At 44.1% G+C, this 27,113-nt stretch overlaps 1 protein-coding gene across 2 annotated transcripts; it reads right to left on the bottom strand.

The window, feature by feature from the left end:
- Positions 1–12,972: 12,972 nt before the first annotated feature.
- Positions 12,973–26,832, bottom strand: WDYHV1 (WDYHV motif containing 1). 2 transcript variants are annotated; one of them, XM_030445434.1, is made up of 6 exons: positions 26,614–26,832; positions 26,363–26,462; positions 25,796–25,846; positions 23,664–23,812; positions 23,226–23,350; positions 12,973–13,274 (listed from the first exon to the last, which is right to left on the bottom strand). In XM_030445434.1, the coding sequence occupies exons 1-6, from the start codon at positions 26,685–26,687 to the stop codon at positions 13,141–13,143; spliced, it is 633 nt and encodes a 210-aa protein (XP_030301294.1). In that variant the 5' UTR covers positions 26,688–26,832; the 3' UTR covers positions 12,973–13,140. The 2 variants fall into 2 exon arrangements, with proteins under 2 accessions (XP_030301294.1, XP_030301295.1); XM_030445435.1 differs by lacking the exon at positions 12,973–13,274 and adding an exon at positions 20,127–20,199.
- Between the last annotated feature and the right edge of the window lie 281 nt (positions 26,833–27,113).

Below are 27,113 nucleotides of genomic sequence, written 5' to 3'. Positions count from 1 at the left end.
AGTGATTGTTACCTTGAGAGATCACCAGTGCTCACACTGGTCTGACAGCTTCAGCTCCAACTTGTGGCTTACAGAAATGTTGAGTTTTGCTAGAGATGTTATCCAAGTGACTATCTTTTTTTTGTTGTTACAATTGCATCTGGTTAGTCTCAGGACTGGAACAGACCAATCCAAGCTCTTGCTCAGAGAGCCCACTGAAGGGACTCCCGATATATTGAGGAAAAGCAGTTGAAAAGGCAAATGAAATGTGTCATGGATTGGAGCAGAAGAAGTTATGATGGTAAAACAGGATTGCTTGCCTCATGAAAGCACAAAGTAAAGATGTTTTGTTGTTTTTATTTCATTTGCACTGTCAAATAAGATGGGCTTGAGTGGTTTCACAAGTCTTTTTGTAGCTATGCTGTGCTTGAGGTCTGTAGTTAAAGGGTTGCGCCCTCAGGTACAAACCTCTGGAAACATGGGACAGTCTACAAGATGACCAGAGCCTTGTAAACAGGAAGCTGAGAAAGCTGTTAAGATACTTTCTCTAAAATACTCTGTTCTACTTACTGCAACAGACATACTTGAAGGGGAAAACTTGGTCTTTTAAGGAATGTGTTGGGTGGGTCAATGAAGTCTGTCTATAATTCCCATTTTAATGCTGCTGCTGCTAACACCTCCACCTTTTTTAAGAGTGCTCAGGCATAGGTGGTGAGGCAGCCTGAAGTCCTACCTTGATCCATGATAACTCATGCTGTAGAATTCCTTCCAGTGACCTCACCATTCTTGGAGTCTAGTAAAGTAGAGTTTGGTCAACAAGCATTTTGAAACTACTTACACAACTAATCCTTAGTTTATATCTCAGCTTTGTCCCAGTTTTCTCAAATCCTCAGCTCCACTTCTCTGCTTTACAAGAAGCGTGGGGTGAACCCCAGTCAATCATGTAAAGGGCTGCTTTATTTTTGGCTAAAACTGAGCTGCTCCCATCACAAATCACAGAAATTAGTGATCCCTGTAGGCTCTATAAATAACTTGTGTGGGTTCAGAGGCCTTCCCAAAGCTGGAAAGATGCCAGTCCACCCGTCACCATTCTTGATGCATAGTACACTGTGTTTTTAGTAGAAAACAAACAAATGCCTTTTAATATGTTTTCCTTGGGTTGTTTTGATCTTGGTCAGAACAGACCTTGAATGAAGGAGGCATTTCTCACAGGTTTTGCAGCAGAGGTGGCAGATCCAGCCCAGCTCCCCCTGGGGTGCTGTTGCTGCTGCTTTCAGGCAATGGCTGAAAGTGGGTGGTGGGATGTGAGGGATGCCCACTTCCAGCTTCACAGGACTGATAAACAAACAACCCTGCAAGGCTTGTGTTTATGGAGGGAGAAGGTTGTTGAAGGAAATGCAAGCTCCTCCTCTTCCCAGCACACCATGGATTTTGACCTACATTAACAGGGTTTTTCAGGAGTGAGTTAAAAAATTCATGCCTTGGGCAACCTGTTCCAGCATCTCACCACCCCTCAGGAATTCACTCTGTAAGAATGAGCTTATTTGTCATGTGCATAAAAATGATGTCTCTCTGGGTAATCTTTGATAGGAAGAGTGTGTCTGACAAGCTGTCAGCAAGGGCCTGGAAGTGGCCTCACTCCCTGCCCATGCCCAGCACCAGGCTGGGGTCAGTGACAGTTTTGTTTTCTCCTTGCTTTTCCTCCACAGGCAAAACATTTTTGTGAGGGGTTTCTCTCACATTATGGGCCAGAAATCTCCTCCTCTCCTTCCTCCCACTCGGATGCAGCAGCCCAGCCTGCAGGAAGAGTGTTGGAAGAGGCTTCGTGTCCATGAGGCAATTGCCAGGGTTAACCTAGAGCCAACATCCAGCCATGATCCAGCTTGAGCTGATGAAACACCTGTTGGGTCTGTTCTGACTGAAGAAGTGTTTAAAGGCTTTGTTAGCTTGGGACCTTATGCACTGTGCCTTTCACTCTTGCCTTCCCAAGACAAGGTGCCTCTGGGTACCACAGCAGTTGCTTTTCTCCTTGGGGTCTCGGGCATCATCCTCAGTTGCACCTGGAGGACGTTTTGTCCATGGGTTTTGTACCAGAACCTGCCCATGGATTTCAACATAGGTTATCTCTTAAATTACTTTCTTCTGGTCTTTTTATAGCTCTCTTGGTGAAGTGGAATTTATTCTTTTTTTGATATAGCTGGAGGTGTAGATCCAGATAAATATAACTCCTGAGGGGGATCAACCTGTTCGTGCCATGGCTCAGCAGTGCTTGTGTTGCTGCTGGTGTATATAAAGCAACCAGGCTCGTTTTTAAACCTCTGAAACTGAAGTAATTGTGTTTGTTTTCTTCCTTATAGACAATTAAATGGTTCTCCTTTAAAAGAGATGACTCCTGGTGGTAGGTAGAAACCTGCAATCTTTCTCTTACCACACACTTTTATATATAAAGCCTCTATTTTTAACTCAGTGGTGGGATTCAGGGTTAATGTTTGTTAGATCTGTGTCTAGACAGTTGTGAAAAACAGGATATGAATTACATTATAGTAGGAAAGGAGTATTTAACCTTTTGTGTCCTCTCACAACACATGTGACCAGAGGAAAATACGTTGCAACAGAGTACTTTGGAAAGTTTAAGGAAGTAGAAAAAAAAGGAAAAGGAAAAAAAAAGCACTGGGTTTTCACAAGGCCTCATGGGAATTATTTTGCAGAAAGTAATGTGCCAGCCCTCAGCTACACCCAAGCAGTAATTCCTTTCCTCTGGTCCCTGCAGAAATGTTGCATTTTATTATTCCCTGCTTATGATGAACATTCAGAAGAAAAAAAAAGCCAAGTTAAGCAATTTCACAGACACACACACACATGCACATGTAGTACCTGCAAGAGAGAAGCCAGCACCCACCACCCATCCTCCAGCACATGGAGCCAGGCAGAGCAGGTTTGTAACACCCATGGGTGTAACAGCACCTTATACTCCTTTTCCTAAGGCTGCCTAAGGCCACAAGGTCTTCTTTTTTTTTTAATATTTACATAGTTATTTTTTTTATTTGAAGCAGAGATTGCAAAAATGCTAAATTCCTTCTCCTAGCCCTTCAAGAAAGTAAGGCAAAAGCACAACAAGACCTCTTTCTCTGCCAATATACCAAGTAAGACTCAGGTTTTCAAATACTGTTGCAATGGCAGTGTTCAAGGCCAGGTTGGATGGGCCTCATGTAGTGGGAGGTGTCCTCACACATGGTAGGGAGGTTGGAAATGGATGATCTTTAAGGTCCCTTCCAGCCCAAACCATTCTGTGATTCTGTGAATGAACACAGAGCATGAACGAAGCCTGAGTTTGTGCTGACAGCTTTGCTGCTTGGACAGAGCTGGAAAGCAAAGCCTTGGGTGCTGCTCTTTGCCCACTTTACCACACCCTGCAGAATAGCTGCTGTTTGGATGCAAAACACAGAATCACAGAATTACTGAGGCTGGAAAAGACCTCTGAGATCATCAAGTCCAGCCTATGACCTAACACTGCTAACCACATCAGCTAGACCTTGGCACTAAGTGCCATATCCATCCTTTCCTTAAACACCTTCAGGGATGGTGACTCCACCACTTCCCTGGGCACTCCCTTCCGATGCCTGATTACCCTCCCCATGAGGAAATGCTTTCTGAAGCACACACCACGATCAAAAGCAGTACTGCAACCACCTTCAATACTGCTTCTGATCTCTTGCCTCAGACCCCAGATGTCCCCCCCAGTCCTGTATTTTCAAGCTTTTCTCAGCCCCTCCCAGGGCACTGGGACAAGCCAGCAGCCAGGAGCTGCAGGAGGCTGCAGGGTTCAGTGGGTGAGTGCCCTGCCCTGCTCTAAAACCACCATCCCCCCACCCATGGCCACATCTCCCTCTGCTCTGAGGGCCCTGGTGCCTGACCCCTCTCCCATGGGCAGCCCTGGCCCAGATGGGTGCTATGGCAAGGTCCCTTTTTATCCCAAGCACAACTCTCCTCCCTCCTCTGAAACTCTTTGGTGGAGCCAAGTGTTTGCTCTCCCTGCATGCTGCCAGCTGGCCAGGGACATTGATGTCCCTGTGTCAGAGCCACAAAGCCTTCCCAAGGATCCTTTGCACATCCCAGCTTGGGCTCTGCTGCCCCTGCCCCCCCGGGACCCCCACTGGCATTGGTGGCTCTGGGAGCATGGAAAGGGATTAGGTCCTCCTCGGCACTGTTTATTTGCTTCTTTTTACCATGGTTGCATTTAATTTTGAAGGCACATGAATATGAAGTGTACAGATCCCTGGAATAATACTGTAGCTAATTTAATGGCATCTTTAACACAATCCAAAAAGAAAAAACAAAGCAAAACAAAAGCAAACAACTTACTCCCTTCGTAATGGAGCAATCTAATTTGTGAGATTTATTTTTTTAAGCAATACAGTTCTTGTCTGTATAGTTGTTAGTGCTCCTGCTACCAATTTGTCTTCCTAAAGGAAACAAGAAATTTTTGTCACAGGTTATATCAGAAGAAGATAACATCTTGAAGTGTTTTCAGGGGGATACAGGATGGGGGGGATAAGAGTTAAAACCACAAAGAGTGCTGTAAAATGTTGGCCTAAGAGCCCCAGAAAGGAAAGGGCTTTAATTTTTCTGGCTTTACTTGCCCATGCCTGTGCATGGGGAGGGAGGGAGTGGAGCAGGAGCAGCCCTTATACCCAGCCAAGGTGTGGGGCCATCTTGAGGAAGAGCCAAGTGCTAATGGGGGAGGTGAGGATATAATTTAATGCTGCTCATTGCTAATGCTGAGGTGAGGCTGGCAAGCATGGGAGCTGATACCCACTGCACAACACAGGGCCTTGAAAGGAGCTGTCTGCACACACGTGCACTGAGAGGCACACGGGCCTGTGTGTGCAGACATACAGACACACAGGTAATAAAAGCTCTTTCAGAAACCTGGCTGTAGTATAAGGAAGGTCAATAATTTTCTTATCAATAGGAGCTTTGCTTGAATGAGAGACTTTAGGGCATGGCTTATCTTGTGGTGGGGAAGGAATGTTTCTGCATTAATCATGAATCTCTTGTGTTTTTGTGTGTCTGAGAATATTCTGACTGATGTAAGTATAGCCTGGTTGACAGTCAGAAATGGTGTTTGATTTACAGAGGAGGTGGAAATTTGAACAGAAATGGATACTGATATTCCAAGGGTCCTCATTTAGGTCCCTCTTCATGAGCACGTATGTTACCCCAGAAGTCTTTTGGTCTTGGAAACTGATGAAGCAACCCCAGAGCTCCTCTTGCTGGCCAGTGTTTTGCTGTAATACCCTCTCAGGTATCTCAGGAAGCCACTTTTACCTCCAGCCCATCCTCAAGTTACCAGATGAACTGCATCAGCTGGGATCTTGCATCCCACTTAATATTTCATCACCCTTTGCCCTCGTTTTCTCAAGTATGCAGTGAAACCCTGCCCAGCCTGTGTGCCAAAGCACAGCAGCATTTGGTTACAGAAAGCTCAAAACAAAGCTTCCACTTGCTAAACCAGCTGTGCTGATGGCTGTACCACTGGAGCTCCACAGATCCTGTGGGCAGGGCAGAGAACATTACTGTGTGATACGATGTCTTCTCAGACAAGATGATGAAGATGGTAACACCTCTTTTGGACTCCATATGTGTGTTTCTGTCATGTGCAGAGCCTCAGATGGTCCCAAGGCTGACAAGGTCCATGTGTAGGTTTTTTATCATGAGCTACACTTGACAAACCAAGGCATTTTTTTTATTGAATGAGCACAAAAGAATCCCCATTTCTGAGGATTTCTGTTAATCCAGCAAGCATACCAAGTGGGGTGGTAATGTCTTGCCTGTTCCCACCCCTTATGTTGCTCCTGAATGGGGCCAGAGACAGACACATGGTGGCCCTGCAAGGCCAGGGGACCTGTGCCTGCACAGCCAGGTCCCACTGCTGTGGGCTTCAAAGCAGCAGAGCCATGGAGAGCATGGGTAAAAAGGTTTCACTTGGGATCTGCAGCTATCAGGGAGGGCAAGGACTTTGCCCCTGCTCCTGCAGCCTCTGGCAGCAGCTGGGAAGAGGTTGGGGCTTTGCATGGATCCAACCCCATGAACGGTGTGAAACTGGGGAGACTGGGGAGCAGCAACAGCTGGGACTGCGTGTGCCTCTTCTCTGCTGGGAACCAAGTCCCTCACTTGGCTCTGCTGGGAACCAAGTCCCTCACTTGGCTTTTTACTGTACTTTTTTTATTTATTTCATAATTATGAAATAAGTTAAATGAGAATGGGGATTAAGGCAACAACATTCCCAGTAAAATGCCTCTAACAAATCCAGCAGATAGGGCACTGTAAATTCCCTCCAAGTCCCTTCTTCCCAACCTGCAGCTGGGAACAAGGCAGGATGGGTGCTATGCTGGTGCCCCCCAGCCAGGAGAGAGGCTGCAGCCTCACAGCCCTTCCCAAAACTTGTTATTTGGCATCTCAGGCCTGAGCTGGTCAGGCTCCACTTAATTATGTAGCAGCTCCATGGAACGATGCATTTGAAAACAACTTCTGGCCAGACACATACCTTAGCATATTAAAAGATATTTTTAGTACCTCAGGCAGAGCAGATCAAACTCTGCTTTCAGCTGTACTAAGACAACTCTATAGACTTTACTGGCAGGACTGCATATTCAGACCAAGGTAGCAACTGGTAGAAGCTTTTTTACTAAATACTCACATTTACTTCACGCAAGACAAAAACACAAGCCCAGATAAATGCTGGTGGAATTCCTGACTTACTGTGGGCTGTACATTCTTTCTAGGAGTGTGACTTTGATAAAAGTTTGAATTGCTGAAGAAAAAGCATCACGTAGCAAGGAAAAAATACTTTGAATGTCGCCTCCTCGATTTGTGATGACTTTGTTTTTGCACTGGTATAAATATAACTGTGACCACTTCATACAGCAAAGTGCTTTGTGATGAGTACACTATAAATAGCTGAACCGATTGCACAGGCTATAAACAAGAACTGGAAACCCTTGCTTCACCTCACCAGCAGCTAGAAACAGTGGAGGAGAAGGGAGCTTTACAGCTAAATGGTTAAAAGCTGCAGCAGAACATTTTCTCGGGCTGGGTCCAAGTGTGGAGCTGGTGTGGTGCCATTGCAGCAGCCAAGCAGAGGCTGGGAAGCACACTGCCACAATTGCATACTGAAAAGAAGGGAAGGCTGAGATAACTACCATCTTCTTACTGTGTAGGCTGTTTAAAAAAAAATAACATATAATGATTCCTGCTTTATTGCAGTGTTTGGGTTCCAGATATAGCCTTGCATGGGAAGGCTGGTGTGACACTGAACCAGGCCAAATGAGCATTTCCTGCTTTTAAATAATATAATGTCAGGAATCCAGCTTGTCGGAAACACCCTGCTCATCTCCCTCTGCACCAGACACTGGATATGAGCTTCAGGTGAGTAAGGGTGCTATACTAAGGCTTTCTGAGTGACAGTTCATGGGTCAGGTCCTTATTTTTATCACTTTAAAACAAAGCTCAGTACACCTCATGCCTAGGAAGTGACTTAGTTCACTCAGAAACTCAGGGACTTGCCAGAGGCCTCAGATAACTAACTAAGGTTTGTTTTAGCTGCCCTCAGTATCCAAGGTATTTCCTACTGTAAGTATAAGGAAACATTGAGGATACTTAAGCAACCATATTTGTTTATCTTAGGTCAAACTGGAGAGACTTTCCAGAACCACTACTGCAGCTGCACTTAACTTGTTGAAAAGCTGCATTTGTAGGGAAGCTTCACTTCTGACTCCATGACCACGTGCAAAAACCTTCACTGAGAGCCAAGCTGGGCAGGAAAGGGTGCAGGCAGCTGCTGAGCAAACCTGAGCAGATGCCTCCAGACACTCATGCTCCAGGTATGTTTCATTAACCTTGGTTTCAACTGGGCCAACTCCTTCATAAGGTGGAAGCCAGAAGGGAGAAGAAAATCACCAGCATTCCCTCCCTCAAACTTATGACTGGGTTAATTACCTGAAGAGAGAGACAGACTTCTTGGTTTTCATGTTGAGAGGAGATTCACCAAGACTGCAAGTCCAAAGTGTTGTAGAAGGGCAACCCTAGCAAAGCTGTAGCCATCTGCTCAGCCAGGTGATGCATGGAGTGATGCTCTGCTGGTCCTCTTCCCCAGCAGCCTGACTCGTACCAGTGGCAGGGAACAGTCCCCACCTGGGGCATGAACTGTGTCTTGGTAATGGTTCTGCAAGGCACAGGGTAGGAGGTATCTGTGATACTGCAGGGACACAGTGGAATGTTCACAGCTTCTGCTTATTTCCTGCTACAGCTTTTGCAGGTCATTCAGTCCACAACCCATGTTTGCTGAAAAGGTGAGGGGAAAAACTACAGCACTGTCAAACGTAAAAAAATGGACTAAAGTCATTCTAACATAAGAAAAGTGTTTCCTGGAGGTAGTTGGTTGCAGTAGATGTTTGGAGGGTAACAGTGCTTCAGAGCACACCCCCCAGTGCCTCTCTGCCTCCTTAATAGCACAGCTCACATTGCAGAGTCCCAGGTACCTAAGTTTAACCTCTGAAGTCCATAAATCAATAGCAAAGCAATTATTCTGATATTCTGAGGTGTTACACACCTGATTTTGGTAGGGAATGTAAATGCTGAACAGAACCCCAAAAACTGGTAGTGGTTTGACAATGCTGGGTTACTGCCCCTGATATGCAGGAAGGACTTGCACCAGCATTAGAGGCTCAGAAAGCTGAGGGCAAGATGTAACTCATTAGCTGAAGTCTTGCAAGATACAGGTAACCTCTGCACTGCTGTCACGATTCGTTGTTTGGTTTTTTTTAACTATAACAGCCAGTGGCAGGGCTGAGCCTGCAGGGGAACACCTCTGGCCAAGCGTCCCAACCTGCACATCCACTGAATGCTGACTGCTCTCTCTGCTGGCCAACTGAGAAATGGTATTCCTTCAAAACAGATCTGGTTATGTAGAAGTTTGCAAGAATGCACTGACCAAGCAAATGAATGCCAGAAAAAAACAGTTTTTTGTTTTTTTTTCCAAAGTCCCAAGCAGGCAAATAGAAGAGGTTAGTTATCAAATAAACTATATTCTTAATTAAAAATTAGGGACAAAAAAAGAGAAAAAGGAAGGAAAGGTGTGTGCATCCTGTGTGACGCTGCAGCTTGCTGCATCAATATCCTGATGGAGGTGAGAGGAAGTACCCATGGGATCAGATGTCCCTCCTGTAAGGCTGTCAGGGTCTTGCCCTGTGATGTCTGGAGGTGCTGGAGAATGTCCAGGGACCAACAGAATACAGATGGCCTCATGGGATTGTAAAGACTGCCCTGACCTGATGACAGGAGGGGATTCTCCTCACTTTGCTCAGTGCCTGTCTCAAGGGTGACCTCGTCCAAAAAAAGCACCATTTAGGGGCTCTCAGCACATGCACACTGTATGTAGGTGAGCAGACACTGATCCTGCTGTGGCAGCACACCCAGCAAACCAGCCCTGCACTAACATCCAAGCTTTTGTATTATTTCATATCTCATAGCATGAGCCCAGCCACCCTGCATTAAGAAGTGAGGTTCTCCCTAGAGCACCACAGTGTTTGGGTGGCCAGCTTGGAGCTGTACCTGAGGAGCACCCAGCTGCACCCTGCTGTAGGGTGTGTTTTAAAGTCACTTGGATCTTAGATGTTTAAATACATCAGTGATCACAGGGCTGGTAATTAGTGATGTCTGACAGTGAAGTTGCCTCCTTGTCACCAGCTTTTCAGTGGCAGTTCTTCACTTGTACTTCTGACGTGCATTTCTTCTGCCAGAATTCAGCAAAGTGGTGCTCAACAAACTTTATTTTTTTTGTATGCAACTTAGAGTGGTGCTCAGTGAGTAAAGCAGGCTGTGGAGCCAGCAGAAAGGTTAAGGAATTCACTTAGTTCCTCTGATGGGGTCACTAGGGCTAATCGGTATTAGAAAAAGTGCTGGTATCAACTAATCATAGCTTCTCCTTGTATTTGGGGCCCTAAATGAGCACTTGGTGTACTCCTGAATTCTGTCTTTCTGGTAGCACACCCTCTGAAATGGTGATGAAATTCCACCAATCTTTAAGGGCTAGAGACAGTACCACAATCCCAACATCCTCATCACTGAATGAAATGATTCTCTGACTTTATCCCTCTAGAATGACAACTTTTTACAAGCTACAGATTGCTGGTTACAGAAAAGCTATCACACACCCCCAGCCTGCTAGATGTAAAATTAAGCATCACTTCAGAATGAATAATGAGAAAAAGGACTGTCTCTTCACATTGATTTTTTAAAACTTTTAGATTATGAATAATGGTTGTGGCTGTTCTTCTCAACAGCCTCCTTGATCCTGAAACTAGATTAAACCAGGCAAATTCTTGTATCTGAGCCTCACTAAAGAGAATGTGTCAGGGATTTCAGGCAGCAGAAACCAGCTGAGGATGGCAGCTCAGCATTTAAATCAAATTATATACTCAAGTAGGGAGGCATGAGAACCTAATGTTCTGCAGCAACTTGAAGGGTCTGTTAAGCAATGCAAAGGATCTCTCTGTACACGAGGATCAATCACTTATTTAAAGGATTAAAAGTGCTTAACATAACCTAACCACCTCAAACATGGATCACAGTTCTGATACTTTTTGACCTGATCAGTGCAGAGAAATTTCTACTGCTGGGCATATTCATAGCCAGTCTTGACATCACTCAAAAATAGTAGAAACATCTTCACTCCCTGCCACATCAACATCATACAGAAAGAGCTGCCATTTTGTCCAAATTATGTTAATTCAGACCTTTTGCACAGATGAATCAGGTTAAATCCAGAGATGCTCCTTCTCAGGAGAGCTTTGAGCACCAGTTTATCAGGAATCCTAAATTCCATCATCTCAATCTCTCCTGGTGAAGCGGTTTCACAGCAACTACAGCTCAACCTTCCTACTCCACAGTGCCCTGACAGCTGCCCTTCTATCTGAGGTCCATGCTGACGCCAAAAGAATCCATGTGGTAGCAGCCTTTCTGCACAGCCAGCCAGCTGAGCTGCATGGAACAACAGAAAGTTTAAGTTTCTACAGCCAGCCAGACCTTGTAACACAGAGTAAAAGGATGTCTGGATGAAGTGAATCAATGCTACAGTTGTTCCACAGCCTGTCTCTGCTGTTAACATGCTAAGTAAACTCTCTGAAACTGATGTGAGATACAGTAGTAGAATATAGCAATATAAATATATGTAAGTGATATAAAGAGAAGTATCTTTAAAGTTTTTTTAATATTTCTGTAGTTACAAATATAACGATCCCTTAATAATTAAAACTGGTGCTGTGCTTTTCCTCACCAAGACTGAAGTTCACCACAAATATTTATTGCAGTCTCATTCCCAGTGGGTTCCCAAAGCCTGACTGGATGAAACCCTGAGCAGCCTGGTCTGACCTGATTTGAACAGGATATTTGACTGGAGAGCACTTTACCCTTCTAACTTGAATTATTCTATCAGTCTGTGATGCTATGATATGCTGGTAAGTGAAGTAGAACAAGTCTTAGCTTACTTTTGTAATCCCATGCTTAGGGCACTCTGCTAAGATATGGGAGACTGCTTCAAAGGCCCCACCAACGTGATGGCTTTCCTAGGTTCCCCTGCAAGGATGCAGCTTGATACTTCCACCTCTAAGGAGATTCAGCAGTAAGCAACCTTGTATGGAGGAGGCTTTCTCATTCCTCCCCCCAGCCATATGTCCCTTCTGATTTCCTTATACCAAGAGCAGCTGTCTGACCTCATGGCAACCCAGCTCAAGGAGCTAAGAGGCAGAAAAAAAATTAAACAAAACAAAACCTTTTTCTGTTGGTTTAGCTTCCTACCCTAGATTACCATGCAGCCAGGCAAGTGCCAAGTGCCAGCAGATGGGGGCAGGTGAGAAGGCACAGCCAGTGCAAGAAAGAAAGGCTTGAATTTGATCTTTCAGAACCAACAGCACTCAAACAGTTTAAGTGACATGGCAGACATTCAGTTCTGCTCTCATACAGCACAGGAACCTGGATGCTTACCTGGTTTTACAGTGCTTGGGAGTTCAAGACTGTACTACTGAATCAATGTGCCCTTTTTGTGGAATCATAGAAAACACAGAATGGCTTGGGTGGGAAGGAACATTCAAGAGCATTTAGTTTCAACCTTCCTGAATGGGCAGGGACACCTCCTACTACACCAGAATACTCAAGCCTCATCCAGCCTGGCTGGGGATGGGGCATCTACAACTTCCCCAGGCAATCTGTTCCAGTGTCTCACCATCCTCACAAGAGAGAGTTTCTTCCTTATGAGGAAGCTGAATTTACTCTCTTTCATTTTCAAACTGTTACCTCTTGGCTTGTCACTGCATGCCCTTGTAAAATGTCTCTCTTCAGCTTTCCTGTGGGCCTCTTTCAGGTAGTGGAAGACCACTATAAGGTCTCCCCAGAGACAGGCTGAACAACCCCAACTCCCACAGCCTGTCTTCATAGGAGAGGTGCTCCAGCCCTCTGGCCATCTTTGTGGCCCTCCTCTGGACTTGCTCCAACAGCTCCATGATCTTTCCTGTGTTGGGAGCTCCAGACCTGTGCACAGTACTCCAGATGGGGTCTTATCAGAGTGGAGTAGAGGGGCAGAATCACCTCTCTTGACCTGCTGGCCACACTTCTTTTGATGCAGCCCTGGATATGATTGGCTCTGTGGGTCTGGCCCCTGGGCTTCTGCTAAATAAGCCTAATTGATAAAGGAAGTGACCAAACTGAGATCCACTTTCTGTTTATAATAATGACAGACATCATAATATGAAGAAAATATATCTCACTTCTAAAATGTAGTGACAGTAAACAACTTGTGCTACATTGTTCAGTATTTTATGTACACATTTTTCCACAGTAAATACTCTTTTCAATTTGGGGACTGCAAGTGCTTAAGTAATATGCTTACGATGGAATGTCTGCCTTAGATTTGACATATTAAAAAATACGTTCATTACATAACCAAAATAAAAGTTTTTATTCAGTTCATTATATTTCTGATTGGGTATTCTATTTTCCCAAATACTTATTTCATGTAAAGAAATGTAAACCATAAATACAATATAAGAGCAGCAAAACAAAGCACACTGACTCAAAACAGAAGCAGGGAGATCTTTGTTGTTCACTTCACTGTCCTTCCAAGGAAGAGCTGTAGTCAGTCTGTCTGCCAAATCGATGCACAAAGTCAGGAAGGGAGAAAACTGAGCCCCATCCTACTTCAGGATTCATACTGATGAAATCATCCAAATTCATCTTGGAGTCTAAAACAGAAAAGAGAAGTAATAAGTTCCTGATTCAGCATCTGCAGCACAGGTATACATCTATCAAAAAACACCCCCCAGGTCCCTCTTTGACAGCTCAGTTCAAAGTAGTGAACAGTTCAGAGCACACTTGCTGAGCAGCAGTCCTACAAGAACCTGCAAACTGTACAGTGCTACCACCAAAACATCTATTTCCAGCCTCTGCAATATTGCTGTTTACTCAATGCCTCTCCCTGCCCATGGCAGTAATCACATTACCAGATCTGTAAATGTCCTCAGTCATTAGAAACCAGAGTGCTTAGGAAACACTAAGATTTTCCCTTCAACAGCAGCCTAGAGGGGTTGAGTAGTGTCAAGAGAATTGGAGTACAAATAACAAGCAACACAGAAAAGTGCAGTGCAGCAAGTGCTTGTAGTCCTTCTGCATTCACTCAAAAGCAGGGGAGATATTATTCCTTCTAAGTTCTGAACCAAAATCAACTGTGTCAGCTTTTGCACTGCCTACAGAGGAACTGGATCAGAGCAGCAGTCAGAATTGGAAGCTGTTCAGTGCCTCTCAGAACTGATCAGCCCCTTGGCAAACCTAAAGTTTTACCCTCAGGACTACAGTATTTGCTCTGTATTTCTGTTCCCTCCAGCCTTGCAGTTTGTCCTTGCTGTACAACAGCCCACTGCAAGGCCAAAAGATGCAGACCTGAGGAAATGTCTGATGTAACCCAGACCCACAGCCTTGAGAGATGCTCAGGCAAAGAAGGGCACGAACCTATGGGGCTGGGGAAAAAGAGTTTTTTTCTGATCACTGACTGAAAGAAATCAGAGGGGGGAAAGGTTAACTGCCACAATTTCAAGAGAAAAGTAAGCATGACTGCTCTTTGCCAGGAGTTTCATCTGTGACCCCTGCAGGAGAGGTAAAAACCATTCTGTCCCATGAACAGGCCTCAGAGACCACAGTGGAAAGTGCTAGTGTGCAGGTTTGGGCTTAGGTGCCTTATACATCCTTTTTTTTCTGGAGCTGGCCTGTTACAGGCTTTGCCAACTCAGAGTCATGCTCATCAAAAGTTTGCAATTCCTCAGCCTATTCAGCTCTGACTACAAACATCTGTAGGGTTTGTTGTTTTATGTTCTCACTGATGCTCTGCACAAATAATCTTTTTAAATGCTCATTAAGAGAAAACTGGAAGAGAATGAGTTTAAAGAGCAGTGGAATATCCAGTGAATTTATGGTTATAGCTTTCCCACTGTATTTATTTTAACATGGATGATTAATGTGTGCATTTAAGGATTAAGAATCATACAAAAATAGGCCCTAATGAATGTATTAGAAAATCCATAGGATGGAATTTGCTTCAGCTGCAAAAAGCTTGTGTAATTAGGCTTAGTGTTATGGACAGCATAGGTGAGGAAGGCAGGACAATGTTCAGGAAACCCAGACCATGGGGCCCCAGCTATTATCCAGCCCCCCATTTGCACCATATCTACACTATCGCACAGCTTGGTGGTTTTCTTAATCCCATCTCTCACCACTTCTTAGGTCTGGCCCTTCTTTTCCTCTTAATCTGTTTAGGCTGCACATATGGAAAATCCTTACGTTCAGCCTAGTATGGTCCTACTGCTGGCAAAATAGGGCCAATTTCTGCCTGACTGTGTGGGAATTCAAAACAGCACAAGCCCAACAATTTGCTGTTGTAGTTTAAGAACAATCAGTAGTGGGTAACAGCTCTTGCTTGCTGGCAGACTGCTAAGACTCTTCTCATTCCCAACTTGTCTTTTCCTCCCAGAAGCTTTTAACATTAATGTGATTCTTCATATAAAGATTTGAAAGATAAATATTCCCCTGCTATATATGCACCGAGCACAGTAGCATAATAATTTCATAAAACTGTTCTGTGAACTGAACTGTAAAGAAGCCCAAAGGGGATTGTTCCAGTAGAGTTACAAACACAGTGGCTGCTGTTAGCAAGTGGGAAGCTGCTGTCACGGTGTGTGTAGGAGGAGAGATATTCTCTTAAATTCAGAAGGATTTTACCAGGACATAACAAGTTCATCAGAGAAATTTAATGAAAAGAAAAATCGTTTTACTGAAGCAAACAGGAAGGAAAGAGCCGATGGTCTAAGAACCGGTCAGTAGATGGCACTAAAGTAACATGAGAGCTACCCATAGGAAAAATCACGGTGGGACCTCCCTTGCATTCAATTCAGGATGTAAGAGTCTCTCTCCAGAGACAGCCTTCTTACACATGTGCTGTATCCAAATGCCGTACCTCTTACGTTACACCTTACAGCTTTAGAAAACAGCTTGACAAAAACGCCTGAGACCACCACAAAGTCACCTTCCCAAAGCAGATGAAAAGTGACAAACAGCAAAATCTACAAGAGAGACACCTGGATGCTACAGTTGACAAGGCAAGTTAATTTATCCACAAAAGCAGAGAGGAACATACTTCATTGTAACACTTACACAAGGTCAATAACAGCAGAATTGTATTTGTTTTTAAGATTTACATTACACTTACACTTCTTCAGATGCTGTGGCCATCAGACCAGCCTGCATTTGTGCATGCTCAGAGCCAATGTTTCCTTTTTGGCCAAACCCTCTTTGTTAAACACATTAAATCAATGCAACTTAGCTGGTTCTTTCTGGGATTTTTGCATAATTTTGTTGTTGCTTTTTTTAATCAAGTATCACACTTTTATCCCATGCAGGAATAAGATAAAACTCACACTATCAGATGGCATCATTACATTTGATACTTGTGGCTTCTGCCAAGAGTGGTTAGAAAGCAATGTTTCAGTCAAGTCTCAGCTTGGCTCACAGACTTTGGACTAATGTATAATGACAGCTGCCAAGGAGATGCTGGAAGTGAACAAGCCTGAAACAAAAGCCTTCAAGATCAGTTCTGCCGCTGTCTAGCCTTGGGGGCACCTAAAATACTTAGAAAGTGGGGCTCAGCACAGACTTGCACAAGAGTCTGCAGTTCTCTTCAGATCCCTGTACCCAGCCTGAGCAGGGAGAGAAGGGTTTCTGCAGGCAGTCAGGAAGGATGTAAAACTAGCTCCACAAGTCTGTGAGTACTGGGGGCGCTGGCAGAAGTGCTCAAAAAGCCACTTTTTGCATTTTTTTTTTTTCACCATTCCTGGCCAACCTGAGAAGTCCTCATTGACTGGAAGTTAACAAATGTGACATCCATCTAGAAGAGGGGCTGGAAGGAGGATCTGGGGAACTACAGGCCTGCCAGCCTGACCTCCATACCTGGGAAAGGTGTGAAGTATATGACTATCTTCATGTGGCACATACAGGACACTCAGGTGATCAGATCCAGACAGCATGGGCTTCCACAAGGCAGGTCCTGCTCCACCAACCCCACCTCCTATGACCAGGTGACCTGCTCAGTGGATGAGGGAAAGGCTGGGGATGTTGTATGTCTAGAGTTCACTAAAGCCTTTGACAGTCTTCCACACCATTCTCCAGAGCAACTGGCTGCTCATGCAGAGAGGTGTGCTCTTCACTGGGTAGAAACTGGCTCGATGGCCAGGCCCAAAGAGCTGTGGTGAACGGAGTTAAGTCCACTTGGTGGCCAGTCACAAGTGGTGTCCCCTAGGGCTCAGTATTTGGGCCAGTTCTCTTAAAAATCTTTACCAGTGATCTGGAAAAGGGGACTGAACCCACTCTCAGCAAGTTTGCAGATAACATCAAGTTGGGAGGGAATGCTGATCTGCCTAAAGGGAGGAATGCTCTACAGAAGGACCTGGACAGGCTGGACTGATGGGCCAAGGCAAATTATATGAGATTTACAAGGCCAAGTGCCAGGTCCTGCACCTGGGTCACAACACCACAAAGCAATGCTACAGGCTTGGGAAAGAGTGGCTGGAAAGCTGCACAGAGGAGAAAAACTCAGGGGTGTTGGTCAACAGAGGCTGAATATGATCCAGCAATGTGTACAGGTAGCCAAGGCAAACAGTATTGTGGCTTACATCAGAAATAGGGTAGCCAGGACTAGGGAGGTGATTGTCCCACTTGCACTTGGCACTGACGTGGCTGCACCTCAAATACCGTGGTCAATTTTGGGCCCCTCACTACAAGAAAGACATTGAGGTGCTGGAGCAAGTTCAGAGAAGGGCAATTAAGCTGGTGAAGGGGTCTAAAGAACAAGTCTCACAAGGATTGTTTGAGGGAACAGGAGTTGTTCACTCTGGAGAAAAGGAGGCTCAGAGGAGACCTTACTGCTCTCTACAACTACCTGAGAAAGGAGGTTGTAGCAAGGTGGGAGTCAGTCTCTTCTCTCAGGTAACAAGTGATAGGACAGGGGGAAACAGCCTCAAGTTGCAGTAGGGGAGATTACGTTGGCTATTAGGAAAAATTTCTTCACTAAAAGGGTTGTCAGGCACTGGAACAAGCTGCCCAGGGAAGTGGTGGAGTCACCATCCCTGAAGACATTTAACAGATGTGTAACTGTGGTGCTTAGAGACAGGGTTTAGTGGTGGACTTGGCAGTTTGCTAGGTCAATGGCTGGACCTGATCTTACAGGTCTTTTTCAATCAAAACAATTCTGAGATTCTATGGAGGGTGCTGTCCCCAGTTATAACTGATTGTGCAAACCATCCTGGTCTATTTCAGTGTAAAAGAAAGTTGTTCACCTCAAATTGTCTTTTGCCAAAAGCAGTGTGATTTCAATAAGCCACCTGCAGAATTAAATTGCTTCTATCCTTTGCTGAATTTTTATCAACTGTTTCCTAACTTGATTCTTTACTTTCACAAAACCTCATGAAGTAAAGGTCTAACTTGACAGACTTCAGTTTTATTCTCAAATAAGAGGAGCAGAAGGTTCCCACAAAATGCATACAAGCTACTTATATCCGTATCAGTGCTTTCTTTTTTGTTTTCACCAGGATCCTACCACCACCTAAAAGAAATTATTAAAAGAAAAAACCTGCAGGCTTCAAAACAAAAGAAATAAAAACCAAAACAAAACACAAGTAAACCCCCATTATTTATGACTACCAGGGACTTTAAAATTAATAAAAAGAACAAAAAGCCTTTACAAATCAATCCTGCCAGTGTCATCAAACACCTAGGGAGGACTGAAATTCAATCCAATGTTTTTCAGTGGTAGAGCTGATGTTAATAGTTGTATATAAGCTGTAAGAACATCTGTTCAGAGTAATTTTGAAGCACACTGTGCAGACTGCTTTACACAGGCTTGCACTAAGGGATAACTGATCTCACCAGAACTAATAAATTAAGCAGAATCAGATTTCATTAATTTGTGGGGAGAACACTTCAAAGAAAACCTCAGGCTGGGCTCACCAGCCCTAGAGTGATGAATCTGCCCAAGTCATGTCTTCTTATTTTTTATTATTTGAACAAAATACCAGACTCAGCCCTGTTTTCCTTCACAAGGAGGCCACTGGCAAGCAGGAGGGACCAGGGGAATCTGCTGCAGCTCAGGTGTGTGTATTCCAACAAAGCTGCTCTGAGGATAGGGCTGGGTGAGAAGCACCCAGAGGTCAGCCAGATTCTCCTGGCAGAACAGGGGCCAGAATAATGCCAGTAAGAAAGAGAGAGGCCCAGCTCTGGAAAACAGCTAAAGTGGAGCCAGCTACAAAAGGGTAATTAAAGCCTTGCCTGCAAGTTCTGATGAAATACTGGAGTTCATACTGACTGCACCCTCAGCAAGTTTGCTGATGACACCAAGCTGTGTGGTGCAGCTGACACACTGGAGGGAGGGAAGCCCATCCAAAGGGACCTTGACAGGCTTGAAATGTGGGTCCATGCCAGCCTCATGAAGCCCAACAAAGCCAAGTTTAAGGTTCTGCATGTGGTTCAAAACAAGCCCAAACACAATTACAGTCTGGGCAGAGAATGGATTGAGATCAGTCCTGAGAAGGACTTGGGGGTGTTAGATGATGAAAAGCTCATGAGCTAGCAGTGTCTGCCTGCAGCCCTACAAAGCCAACCATGCCCTGGGATGCATCAAAATAAACATGACCAGCAGGGCAAAGAAGGTGATTCTGTCACTCCACTCTCATGAAATCCCACCAGTTCTGGAGCCCCCACCATAAGAAGGACATGGAGCTGTTGGAGCAAGTCCAAAGCAGGGCCATGAAGATGGTCAGAGGGCTGAAGAACTTCTCCTATGGGGACAGGCTTGAGGGAGCTGGGGTTGTTCAGCTGGGAGACCTTACAGTGGTCTTCTACTGCCTGAAGGAGGCTAACAGGAAAATTGGAGAGGGACTTGTACAAGGGCATGTAGTGATAAGAGGCAGTGGCTTTAAATTCAAGGAGGGTAGATTTACATTAGATACTAGGAAGAAATTCTTTAGTGTGAGGGTGCCCAGAGAAGCTGGGAAGCATCCCTGGAAGTGTTCAAGGCCAGGTTGGGGGGGTCTTTGAGACACCTGGTCTAGTGGGAGGTGCCCGTGCCTATGCAGGGGGGGGTTGGAACGAGGTGATTTTTAAGGTCCATTCCAACACAAACCATTCTATCATTCTGAGTTTGAGGATTCTTTGTTTAGGGTTGTTTTTTTAAAAAAACAATAATGCTAAGGTTCTATTTTTACTTCTAATAATGACCTAGTCCCAGTTTCATTTTTTTAAGCATAGAATGGAATTTATGACTCAAGATAAGCTTATTTTAGAAGATTTGTTTTGCTTTGCAACCTCATGAGCATCAAAAATACAGTTTAAGAATTTTTCTTTTTGAGTAAGTAGTAGCAAAAAAATGCTTAATTGGTCACTGGTAGAGATTACTTGATTCCAATTCAAAAAGAATTCCATGGTCATTAAACAGGTCCCAGTATCCTGTCCTATTCCACATTGGGTAATTACATTACCCTACCAGTGGTCTTACTTACCTTACATCTGACTTAGATAGTACGGAATTTCTTTTTCCAAAGTTCTATATTCAGGCTTAACAGTAGCTCTGCTCTGGAAGAAGCAGTATTTTAGTACTAAAAGCAAGTATTTTAGTCTTTTTAAGTTTATTAAGCTTAAAAACTAAGTGGGATAAGAGTGGTTATATAAATGTAACTAGTATGATTTAACAAATAGCAAATTGTATCAACACAATAGTACCAGCCTGCTGACCATCTTAAAATACCAAGAGCTCATGAACACATTTTTTTAAACAGCACAGTGTTCACATGTTAAAGAGACTGACATTTTTATTGTAATTTTTCAGTCTTCAAATAGTTAACATCAAAGAAAACACAACAAAAAGAAGTAATATAAAAACCTTTTATGCTTTTGTAATCATCTACTCAAAAGCTTGGGAATTTGGCTATTCTAAATGACAGCAAAATAATACCAATAACAGTTATATAAATGTGCCTCACAAATAAATGGATACTAAACCAGTAAGTGGACAATTCTGTCAGCTATTAAATTGCAGTCACCTCTAACATGAACTATGTAGGCAATTTAATCTTCTGAAAACACAAATTAAATGGAAAGCAGTATGCTCTATCACAGTGAAACGGCAGAGAGAAAACAGTTATCTGCAGTGGGATTTGGCATGGATGTCAACATTAATACCCCACGCTCTCACATGATAACACAAGGGCTGCCACCCTGTTTTCCCTCAAGTTTAAAATAAGCTACTTCTATGCCTGATAAAACTGTGCTGAGACACTACTGTACTATACCAGTCTCTAAAGAGAATCACCAGTTCTACTTGTTGACAGCAATGCTGTCTAAACCTGTGCATTGGCCTGCAGGATGTGCTCATCTATTGAACCACATCACTGAAGCACAGGACTTAAAATTCAGCTAAAAGCTAAAGCACATGCTTGCTCCCCAACCTCTAAACCCAAGCTCCTCACTGACATCAAGCACTGTGCACAATGAAGCACACGTCAATTTTAAGATATCTTGAGGGAAAATATCTTAAAGATATCTTTAGGGTATCTTTAAGATATCTTAAAGTATCTACAGGGAAGACAAAAAGACAGAAAAATTAAGATGGAGAAACCACAACTGAATAGGAGAGATAAAATCAACCCAAAACACTGACATACTGGACTGAGCCCAGAAGAGAAACATCAATTTTGGGGGGGCAGGAGAACATGACATTCAAGGACAGGCTGAGAGAACTGTTCAGTCTTAAACAGAGAAGAAGAACAGGAGACCATATTGCTGTCTACATCTACCTGATATGAGGACACAAAGAACACAGAGCCAGAGCCTTTTTGGAGGAGCTTGGCAACAGGACAAGAAGCAAAGAAAGCTTCATAGAATGTGGGCAATTCTGATTACATACTAGGTTTGTTGTTGCTGTTGTCATAACAGTGGTCAAATACTGAAACAGATTGCCCAGAAAGGGGGTGCAACCTCCAGATGGTGGTGTTTCAAGAATGGACTGCACAGAAACCTGAGAAACCCCTGTTTTGAACAGGTGTTGGACAGGATGATCTACACATGCTCCTGTCAGCATGGCAAGGTACAGAACAAAGAAATAAAGCATAAGAGGAATGAAGATCTATGTATCTTTCACTAGCTACCAACAACACAGACCTAGTCTGTAGGTTGGTTGAGACCACATGGCTGCTGCTGATCAGTGAAGTAAAGCTCAGTCAAGCAAGACAGGTGAGGGTTACAGTGTTTGCAGCTATGGAGTCATTCACTATAGATGGAGGCAAATGTTACACATCTGCAGCTCTTTGAGTCATTCCGGAAGTTAGTAGCCACAAATAATGCTTTCTACTCTTTTGAGTTAATTTTCTTCACCTTCCTGGCCTAGCCTGATCTATATTTCTCATATTTTCATTAGCTTTCAATGATCACAACATTAAGGTTTCTACAGGTGAAAAGTCCTCAGCACTGAGGAGGCTCCAGCTGTGAACTGCAGTTCAGGCATTGTCCACTCTCCACACAACCTTTATATAAAACTTTACCAAAGATAAGGACCAAGACATAGAATTTAAAGTACTTTTTAACCTGGATTGCCTAGAAAACACCAGATGCTTCACCTGAAGCCTACACCTGTGCTCCTGCTCACATTCATAACTCATTTCTTCTGTAGTGTGAAACCTCAAGCTTCCTTAGAAGCCAAAGCAAAGACTGAGAATTAACTGCCCAGCAACTTAGAACCACAATAAACTTGGATGAAAACACAAAACATGTTTCTTTGACACTGCCTTCCCTAACATAAGTAGTAGTACTGCCTTAAGTAAGTAACAAACATGCAGAGCAGTAACATGAAAAATCTTTCAAAGCAAAACTTTGCCACATTTTTACCTGGGAAGAAAAGGAGAAAAGAAACAAACAGTATGGCAAATGCCAGCCAGCTTGCCAAGAACAGCATTAGAATAAGCTCAAATGCTGTGTGATAAGAATGGTTTAAGAGGCTCCACAGAATAGAAGAGATGGCAAGCCTTTTCTTCTCTGCTTGGTCCAGAGGCTGTTATCTAGATGATCACTTAAAGAGACTTAAGGCTTGGGGAAAAACTTGACTTGTCAATTTGCCTTAAAGTGTTCTCAGGTCCATTCATTTGAGGGTTGTAGACAACCCTCAAATATCTCATCCTGGCAAATCTAGCACACTGAGCAGAGCCTGAAAACTTCCTCCTGTCAAGATAATCTTTTCTGGCATGATGAGACCTGCCAGCTAAAGTGTGGTATAACCAGAGTGTAGAAATTCACTTTGTGACCCTAGGCAAATTATTCAGCCTCTTTACTTCTGTACCCTGCTGTAACAAGAGAAGAGCATTACTTACCACTCAGTTTCTGCAAATCAGTAATTAATGTTTGATAGTACTAAGTACTAAGTGCCAGGCTGCATGCTAGACTTCACGTTCCAAAAAAAAAAAAAGGCCAAATGCTACATATCCCTATTTTTTTGTCATTTGAAATAATAAGCTAGCTGGATGAGCTTCTGGACACAGGTTATAGAAGCATATTTATTTTTTGTGTGCATTTATCACTGCAAGCAGGAAAAAGGAGCTCTGGCAGCTTACCTGCAGTTTCAATGCAAGGGTATGAAGGAGGAGGTTTCTGCCATTTTCCATTTGCATCTTTCATATGAGATCTGTCTGAAGCAAAGGTCTTCAAGTACAAATCTGCTCGAACCATTCTGATTTTCCTAAATAATAATGTGAAATAGTATCAAAAGATGTGTGCATGCAATAGTGCATTCAGTAAGAACAAGAACCCCTGCCTCCCATCGAGGAGCACAAGTTTCATTCAATACATAAATCAACAATATTGGGCCAAGAAGTTAACTAGAGAAAGAAAAGGGATATTTACACCTAAGGTTAAGAGCTTTAGAACACGAACAAAGTGCATTTGTTTTCCAGAGCATAGTAAAATACTCCTGTCACTATGGATCCACGAAGACAACTTCAACTTTGATTTCATTAAGTAGCATGCACAATCATTATCCTTTATGTCATCACCTGTGAAACTCTGGGTGAAGGCTGTCATCAGACCTAAAGGCCTCCACACTGTACACATCAAAAGGACATGGAAATGGCAGCACTGTGTCAAGATCATAAATGAAGTTCTGCTCCCCACTGGAAACGTGAAGCAGAATAACATGATAGTCCTGAGAAGAAAAATAATTGCCATGAGTTAAGCAGTTGTACCCAAGAAACTGGCAAAGGAGTAGGCTTCCTAAAAGCAAAACTACAAAAAATCTTTAAATCCTGCTTTCTGCCTTTTAAGGATTAAGCCTCTTAAATTTTTGGCACCAGGAGACATTTCCTAATACCTGTCTTACCCACTGTACCTTCCAAGAAACTTCTGTACTTGCCCTCATTCCTTTGTGGTTTAAACCTAGACAGCTAAGCTAAAGTGTAGGCTACCCCTCAGAAAAGAGCAAATCTCTTTCACGTCCCACACCAAAACCCAAAATCTGAGTGGGGTAAGCATTTTTAGCTTTGACCCAGTCCTAAATAAATGCTCACAATAACATGTAATAGCTTAACACTAAAAATCTCTTCTAATGAGAGATGTTGTACCTGTTGCAGTAACCTGGTCTGTGAATTTGAGTGCCCAGTTTTGAGCTGACAGAAGCAGCTGCCAGAACAGCATGGAACTGAGGAAGCAGCAAACAGCTCAAACCATGAAGACACAAGACAAGGAGTAGGATGAGTTCCTCTAGTAGCTCTTGAGGATGGGGAAAAACACCTGTGGTTACTATATCACACTTCTTCAAGGTAACTATTTTGTCTTGACACTTGGGTTCTGAAGTGCAGTTTTATTCCTTAACTTGTACAGAACACAGGCACGATGCAGGTTTGGAGAACTGGAGTTGCTTATGTTAGGTGTTACTATTTTGCAAAATTAACTTCAAGGTAGCTCTTAACAGCTTACTAAAGCTTACACTAAGTAGACTAAAAAGAAATAGTTTAAAGCACTGTCTTTTAACATTTTCAATATTAAGCAAAACCACAAAGGGATTGTAATAAAAAGATCTTGGGAAAGCTTTGTTGCCAGATCAATAGATTTATGGAAGTGCATTTAGGAGATTCTGCTACGGAGTGCAAGAAAAAAATAACAAGCTCTACCTATCCTACAATCCATTGAAAGAAAGTTAGAACACCTTTCAATCCATGATTTTTTATGAGAAATCCACATTCTGTGGTAGACTTTCCTGATTCTCCTATTCCTTTTTAGATCATCTTCATAACACTTTCATGTCTCTCTAAATACCTTTTTTGTACTACAAATATAACAATATTTTTGGAAAGAATGATTCAGAAACCACAGAACTTCAGAATTTTGTTAAATATTTTGCAGAATTTCAGAAACTGAAATTGTCACAATAAATAGAGGTTTTCCCATGCCAAATAACTAGAAAAATTCTATAATGATAGATGTTTGAAAGGAATTCTGTAGTGGAAATAACTGGATTACATTAATTGATCAAATGACACTCCAAAGCCATAATTTATGGGTCAGTTTAATTGCTGACACCTGCATACATGAATTGGTTAGATTTTTTTTTCCTGTCAGGCCTAAATGAATATTTTCATCCACCTACTTCTTGTAAGAACAGACATGTGCTTAAAATTCTACAAAGCTGGCAGCCTCAACAATATCCAGGTAGTAATTTTCACAGATCTGCTATGTAGTCTTTACCAGTGTTCTAAGATTTGTCACCTGTAGATTTTACTGACTGGCACACTGTTAATTTACCATGAACAGTAAAAAGGAGCACCAAATTTAGGCTCCTTTAAATCCGTTATAGAAGAATAATTAATTTTAATACCAAACTGTAGAATGGTTAAGGTTGCAAGGGACCCCTGGAGGTCATCTGACCCATCCTGCTCAAGCAGGGACACCAAGAGCCAGGTGAATGGGACTGTGTCCCAGCAGCTTTTGAATATCTCTGAGAATGGAGATTCCACAACACCTCTGAGCAACCTGCTCTCCCTTACAGTAAAAAGGTTTTTCTTTGTTTGGATGATATATAAGCACAGCAAGTCATTACAGTGATGATGTCTGACACTGCCAGTGTCTGATCCTACAGCTATCAACTACAGAAAGATGCCTTTGAAATTTCTGAAAGAAGAGAATGCCTTACCCAGACAACAGGCTGATCTCCATGTCCTGATTTCTGCTTCCAGAGTGGAATCTGAAAGTTAAGTCAATAAATCTGAAGTGATTAAAACATTCAAGATTAACACAGATTAATTACAGGTTAGTTGGGTAGTTCTTTTCTAACTTATCCATTTAATCCAACTCATGTCTGTGCTGCAGTCAGAAAATTGTCTTTCAGGAGCACGAAGTTAGAAGCACTGTTCTGGACTACACAATATAATCACTATCCTAAATGGACAAATTGCAGGGAATAATTAGCTCATAGGGATGTTGTGCCTCATCCCATGGTGCTGAATGCACCAGGTAAAGCTCTCACACCGTGTGGTTTGCCTCTCCCCAACGCTTCAGGAAGGTTCTGGACCAGGTCTCACAAGTTGGGCTGCAGCCTCAAGGCCGGGGCTCAGATCTCCCCTACCCTGGATTGTGACTAAAACGCCTGAGCCCATCTCACCTACCTCAGGCCGAGCTCTGAAGGCCCCGGACCGCGTCTCACCCACACTGGGCTCAGCCCGAACCTCCCCATTGCTGCCTCCCGATCCCCCCGACTCACCATCCTCCTGTCATTGGATATGAACACGGCGTAGAACTCCTCCAAAGGGTACTGACCCTGGCTCCTGATGTAGTCACAAAGTTTCCAAACGTTTTCTTCACTGTAAAACACAAGAACCCATCAGCTTTCCCCTCCGGCTCCATGGTGAGAGACCCGACGGCTGAGATGGAGCGGGAAGGCGGTGCGGGCGGGGGGGGAAGCGGGGGATGTGCAGCCCCCGCCTGTCCCGCACCGCCCCCGGCCTCCCTTACCAGTAGCAGCCGGTGTAGGCGCAGGCGGGGCGGGGCGGCACGGCGGGATCGTAGGCGGCCGCCGGCAGCGCCATGGCCGCCTCGGCCGGGGTGGGGGGGGCGAGGGCGGCGCAGGAAGTGCTGGGGCACGGCGGGAGGCACCGGCTACGCCTGCCCCGGGGAAACGCGGCCGCGCGGCAGCGCCGCCATCCCGACTCGCCTCAGGCCTTCCCCGGGCAGGGCCGGAGCAGCAGCCAGGAGCGCGGGAGCCGCGGTCCCTCTCGCCCGGAGTCGCTCAGGAAGGGGGCGGAGGGGCGAGGAGCGCGGGAGAGCGGTGCCGGGGAGCGGCTCCTTTAAGCGGAGGCTCCGCCCCCTTCCTGCGGAGTGCTGGAGGGGGGAGGGGCGGGCGCAGCGCGTGCCGCGGAGCCAATCCGGTGCCGGCAGAGCCATCGGCCGCAACTTTTACGCGCCAAAAATCGAAAGGTCGTAGAGCGGTTCGTGTATCCCTCCGCCGCCCCGCC

This window comes from Calypte anna, chromosome 2, assembly GCF_003957555.1.
Source record: "Calypte anna isolate BGI_N300 chromosome 2, bCalAnn1_v1.p, whole genome shotgun sequence".
NCBI classification, from domain to species: domain Eukaryota; kingdom Metazoa; phylum Chordata; class Aves; order Apodiformes; family Trochilidae; genus Calypte; species Calypte anna.
Note: the sequence above shows the minus strand (reverse complement) of the source record. Positions and strands in the feature narration are given on the sequence as shown.